This window comes from Protopterus annectens, chromosome 12.part0 (genome assembly GCF_019279795.1).
Source record: "Protopterus annectens isolate FY-2018-M chromosome 12.part0, PAN1.0, whole genome shotgun sequence".
NCBI lineage: Eukaryota > Metazoa > Chordata > Ceratodontiformes > Protopteridae > Protopterus > Protopterus annectens.
The window spans coordinates 306,011,529-306,017,190 of NC_056746.1; the positions used below are offsets into that span (position 1 = coordinate 306,011,529).

The 5,662-nt window shown below is 34.4% G+C and overlaps 1 protein-coding gene across 1 annotated transcript in view; it reads right to left on the minus strand.

Annotated features, from left to right (window-relative positions):
* Positions 1-2,553: 2,553 nt before the first annotated feature.
* Positions 2,554-5,662, minus strand: part of LOC122816533 (ATP-sensitive inward rectifier potassium channel 12) — an 855,635-nt gene continuing 852,526 nt past the window's right edge. Inside the window, exon 3 of the mRNA XM_044089376.1 lies at positions 2,554-5,662. This exon is cut by the window's right edge and continues 874 nt beyond it. Within this exon, the coding sequence (XP_043945311.1) occupies positions 5,105-5,662 (558 nt within the window). The 3' untranslated portion in view covers positions 2,554-5,104.

Here is a 5,662-nt window from a genome sequence, read left to right on the forward strand (position 1 = left end):
TTTGTGTCAAGGCAGATGAGTGCTACATGGAAGTCAGGATTCATGCATACTCCCAATCCGGAGCTGCTCTAACAGAGCTGTAGCTTACCTTGTGAAGGGTTAGCCTAGGGATGGGGAAAATCCCATGTGTGCATCATCATTCATGCATACTCCCAATAAGGAGCTCCTCTAACAGAGCTGTAGCTTACCTCATGAAGGGTTACCACACTGGCCTTCTGCTTAACTCCAAACTCACATCTCCAAGGAGAGTGAATGGACCGATGAGGGTTTCACCTCAGACAAGCAGTAAATGGGTGACACGGTTCTTGTCCTGCTTACACAACAAGTGGGCTTGGCTTTTGCCCTACAGTTGGGAGCAGGAAAAGGAGTCGGTGTTTGGGGATTCTGTGGATAGAACATAATGAAGGCAGTAACCAACTGCAATAAAACGTGATGTACATTGATGTTGCTTTTGTACCGGGCTTTTAGAAATGGCTTGTTACATGGCATTTTATGAGTAATTCAGGCATGCTGAAAAAAATGATAATGAAACATAGGAGAAATTTAATGTGATACTTGCTATAGTAATTTTAGAACGAGGCTGGGTTTGTGGGCCTGACAGTTGTACTTTATGCAGTGAAAGAACACAGATAGCACTCTGTCAGCTATGACCATGGTCAGTTTTGTCTATCTTAAAATAAATTATAGCAATAAATGTAGAGTGCTTCATGATAAAATAATTTGCTATAATATCCACAACTAATAATAATGACCTCAATGATCACAGACCCCCCCCCCCACATACGCACACATACACCCACATGCACTTGCACATATATTTATGTATATATTAACACTACATTCAAAATGCACAGCTCCGAAGCTTTGCTATTCATACACATGCAATGGTAGTTTCTCTAATTGCAAATATGCAGTCTTATAAGGTCTTTAATCCATTCATTTAATACAGAAAATACTTTGTTTACATACGTTTCCTGTGATATATTAAAAAGAAACCATCTGGTAAGTACAGAAGTGTTTTACAATGAAAATGTTTATATATCTGCATTTTGTAGAGTATCTCAATGTATGTAGATAGTAAGGACCAAAGAAAAATTGTTTCAGGAAAGGTGTTCATGATTTGTCACGTTCTACAGATGGTCACCATTGGTTGAATGAATGGGGAAGCCTGGAACATCAGCCATACTGCTGATACACCCCTCAGATAGTGAAGTTTCTGTAATTACTGACAATGAATGTTGTGGTCTTTCTTGGCAAGTTTTTTTTTAACTGCACTGGAAGCCAAACTAGTTTTAGGGCTCTTAAATAAAAAGTTTAAATACGGCATGCATTGACTGTCTCCTTCTGATTACAGGAAGACATGCAAAATAATGTTCTTTTAAACCCTTGAAAAAAATCATTGTTTTTAAATAAAGTAGTCTGTTGATTTGTTTATGTTTGCAGTTGAGAACCATTTTTTAACATTGCATTTTATAGCTGCATAAAAAATCAGCAAATTAAATCACTAGAGCTATTAAGATTTTCTTAAAAGCTTTTAAATTGGTTTGGTATTTTATCAGCAATACAGCTAACATATGTAATGAATATTTGATGTAGTAAGACATTGCACTGTAGAATGAAACTCCATCAGGCTCACTCTTATTTTCTATTGGAAACCGAGTTGTGATTATAATAATTTAATCTAAACATTCTAAACTGAAAATAGAAGTTTACTGAAGTACAATTACATATATTTCTGGCCATTCTTAAAGTAGTTTTGCAAAAACAAATAAACAAAATATCATTAAAAACGTTTCAGATGTTAGTGTTTAAACCAAAGCTGAACTTAATAAAATGATTCAAAAGTTGCAAACTGTATGACTTTTTAAAAATGAGAAATCAAGTTTGTTCACTATTTCATAACTGTGCAACTATAAGTTCTCAAATCTATATTCTTTAAATGAACACAGAAGAATCAGACTGCACTCCGCTTAAAGATAGACCTTGCAACTGCATATAATATAACTCAAGTGCCAAATGGTCATCTTTCATAGTCACAATAAATTTGATCAGAAAATGGCTGGTTATTTTGATTACTTCAGAAACAGAATCCATTCCATGATTCAGAGAAAGGTATTTCATTAGTAGCTAAAACAGAAAGGCCTCATATAAATGTGTTTCCCATTGATATGGGTTACAAGTGAAATTACAAGAATATAAAAAATAAGAAAATAAATAAACTTGGTTTGAATTAAACTTTATATTTTAATGTACATGATGTTAAAAAATCAGCAATTATAGAAAATAATAAAGGTCAGCACCCCAGACAGTGTACATCTGAAACTAGACCATAGTGTCCTTACTGAAAAGTCATTACTACCATGAAGAAAAATAAGTTTAAGCCTACAAATCTGTGTGTGTGTGTGTGTGTGTGTGTGTGTGTGTGTGTGTGTGTGTGTATGTGTGTGTGTGTGTGTGTGTGTGTGTGTGTGTGTGTGTGTGTGTGTGTGTATGTGTGTGTGTGTGTGTGTGTGTGTGTGTGTGTGTATGTATGTGTGTGTGTGTGTGTGTGTGTGTGTGTGTGTGTGTGTGTGTGTGTGTGTGTCTGCGTATGAAAACTTATATGCTGTGTATGTATTCATATCTCTGCAAAACTACAAAACCTGTAACGATTACCTTCTAGTAATGTTACACAGCTGTAATATCATGTAGAACATTCAGTACACACGTTTCAAACTGATATTTACCTTATGCTAGGGTAGTTAATATTGTGGATTTATGAAGCCAGTCATAGCTTAGACATTAACAAATTAGAATATATATTTATTTATTTAGAAGACATATGAATAAAATCAGCTATACCGATTGTAACGTCTTGCTTTCTGGGAGTGTTTTTCTGAAGGGATTAAAGTGCATGGAAGCTAAATAAATCGATCAGCTCAAATACAACTATCAGCTCAGAATTAAACAAAATAATTATAATTTTATATCTTATTTACAGCTTTTTTTCCTAAGTACCATGTTACAGTATTTTTGAAAATATCATGGCTTTGGTCTTTACTAGTGAAGGTAAAGGCAAATAGTATAGGTCAGAAATAGCGTTGTCAGCAGCATAGCCAGACAAAAGAAAACCACAGTAAGGGCTGTGCAATTCAAGGGTAAGATTTTGTCTTAAAAGTTAAAAGTTGTGCCCTTTGTTTAATGCAGCCAACTAAGAAACACTTGTATCATGGATATGTGCTTCCTTATTGCACACTTATAACAGAAGAGGCCGCCTCATAGGAATACTTCTATCACAGGCAACATTCTCAAATTATTCAGAACTGAGCAGAATATGACTATGGTTTCTGATGTCAAAAACTCAGAATGTCATCAAGAAAAAAACAGAATCACAGCAGCCATATTGCTTTACTATGAAAAGGACAAGCTGTATAAATAAAAGATTAAAGTAACACCAGTTTAAACCTTTTCTGAAACATATACATTTCATATCTAAACATGGCATTGTTCATTTATTGTAGCATCCATGAAGACAGCATTATGACAAAGTTACCAAGATATTAACCCAAAGAAATAAATTTGAGGTGAATGATTTTGCGTTAATTGAGAGAATAAAATAAATTCTGAAAGCAATCTTTTAACACTCTCCAAAGACATAAAGCATACTGTAGAAGTTAGAAAATATTAACGTGTCTCATGTCAGCATTAAGTGACAAAACCATTTTTCATTCATTAAATAATGCAGACTTTATAATTGTTCTTTTGTTCTTTCTTTCTTTTTTTAACTACTGCTGTTATCTTTTAGCTAATCCTCATTCATTAGTTCTTATATTGAAAATGTATAAAACTAAATACTGGTTTGTTAAAGTGCTAACTCTATATAAATTAAATTGTCTTTGTAAGGCATCCCAATGAGACATTTTTAAATGCATGGATGATGATGTACAGGGGTTACAATAAGATAATATGAGTTGTTTTATCTTAGCAAGACTCTGAACTATCTGAAGCGCAGATACAATCATAAATAAATTAGACCTGTACAATTTCACATTTGTTTGGGATATCCTGAGTGGAGGAAAGCTTGCAGAAAAATAAATAGAAAGAAATAACCAACAAGCACAATGCACAGTGGAACTAAAACAGTGAATTGCAAACATGTTGTGGCATTCTGTGTATCTCCAAAACAATCAATGTTTTTGTATTTTAATAACTTCAATTATCAATATATTTTTCAACTCATTTATTTTACTTTCAGAGTTAGGAGTGCATCGCAGTACAAAATGAGGTTCTACTATTTAGTTTTATGTGTAGATTTAATAAAAAAAGAACATCGCCCAAGCACTAAAGCTCTTCCAGAATGACATTTATTGAATTTTGCCCCTTCAAGCAGTGACCAGCTGCTGAGGCCATGGGATGTAGCATGCATTGCACAGGGTGTGCCTACCTGATAGCTAAAATACACAATTTTACAATCTTGATTAACTGCTGTCCTGTTACTTTCAGGCTGAATGAAACTCTGCATTGAAATATAACTCTATAGATAGGCTATAACAACATTTGAGGCCAGTGCATTTGAATCAGAAAGGCCATGTTTGCCCAGAAAGCAGAGTTCAGGCAGTCAGAGGAGTAAATTGCTTTTTCGCCCATTAAACTAACCCTTGTTATCATCTGTAAACTCTATTCTAATGCTAAGAAAGCTATCCCACCATGAATAATTGATATCATGTTACTAGCTTCCATTTCTGGATAATTTCAGTTAAAATAATAATTCTAGTTAGCTTGCATTTTATTCATGTTTTCCCAAAATGAATAACCAAGAATTTCTCAGCCATATTCAAATTATTTTTTGTAGTCATTAAAACAACTATATCCCTGTTTACATAGTTGTTTTTGCTCATATGAAGACTATCTTCCATGGTTTAATATTACCTTTTGCACTGGAGGTTCAACCACTCTGTGCCTGGAGATGTATGTATATAATTTCAGTTTATTATTTTGATACACTTATTGCATTTTTAAATCTAATTAAAAAAAATAACATTTGAATACTCCTATGGCACTTGCATTGCTCTGCATAATTTATATAAAAATAAAGAAAAAGAAAAAAAATCATATGAGGCCAAGGTCATATTTCTGACTCCCTTCTGTATGACCTCTGATCCAGTGCTATGGTTGCTTGTAGTCTGTCAAACTCATGCCGGCTGTCTGGGCTCAGGTCATCTGAGACCCTGCAGTCTTCTTCATCTTCATCTTCATCTCTGCTCATGAAAGCAAGCTCATTTTCATAGCAAAAAGTGTTGGTGTTAGGAAGCAAATATTTATTTTCCACAAGATCCTTAGCACTGCAACGTGGAGTTGATGGTACCTCATAAGTCTTATGGAAGTGTGCATAGTCCACTTTGAACTGATTCTTTTCTTCAAACAAAACAGGCTCAAACCGATGACCCCACAGAATTTCATTGGCCAGATATGAACTTCTGGCCTGTGTTGTCATGGCTGTGGCTTCAACCATTCCTTCAAGTATGACAACAATTTCAAAATCAGAAACTTCTAAGTCTTGCTTGCTGATACCAAATAATGGGCTTTCTTCATCAATTTCATGTATAATCGTAATTGGAGAAACCAGAAAAATACGGTCTAGACCTTTATCAAAACCAACATCAATGTCTATTTGGTCAAGAGG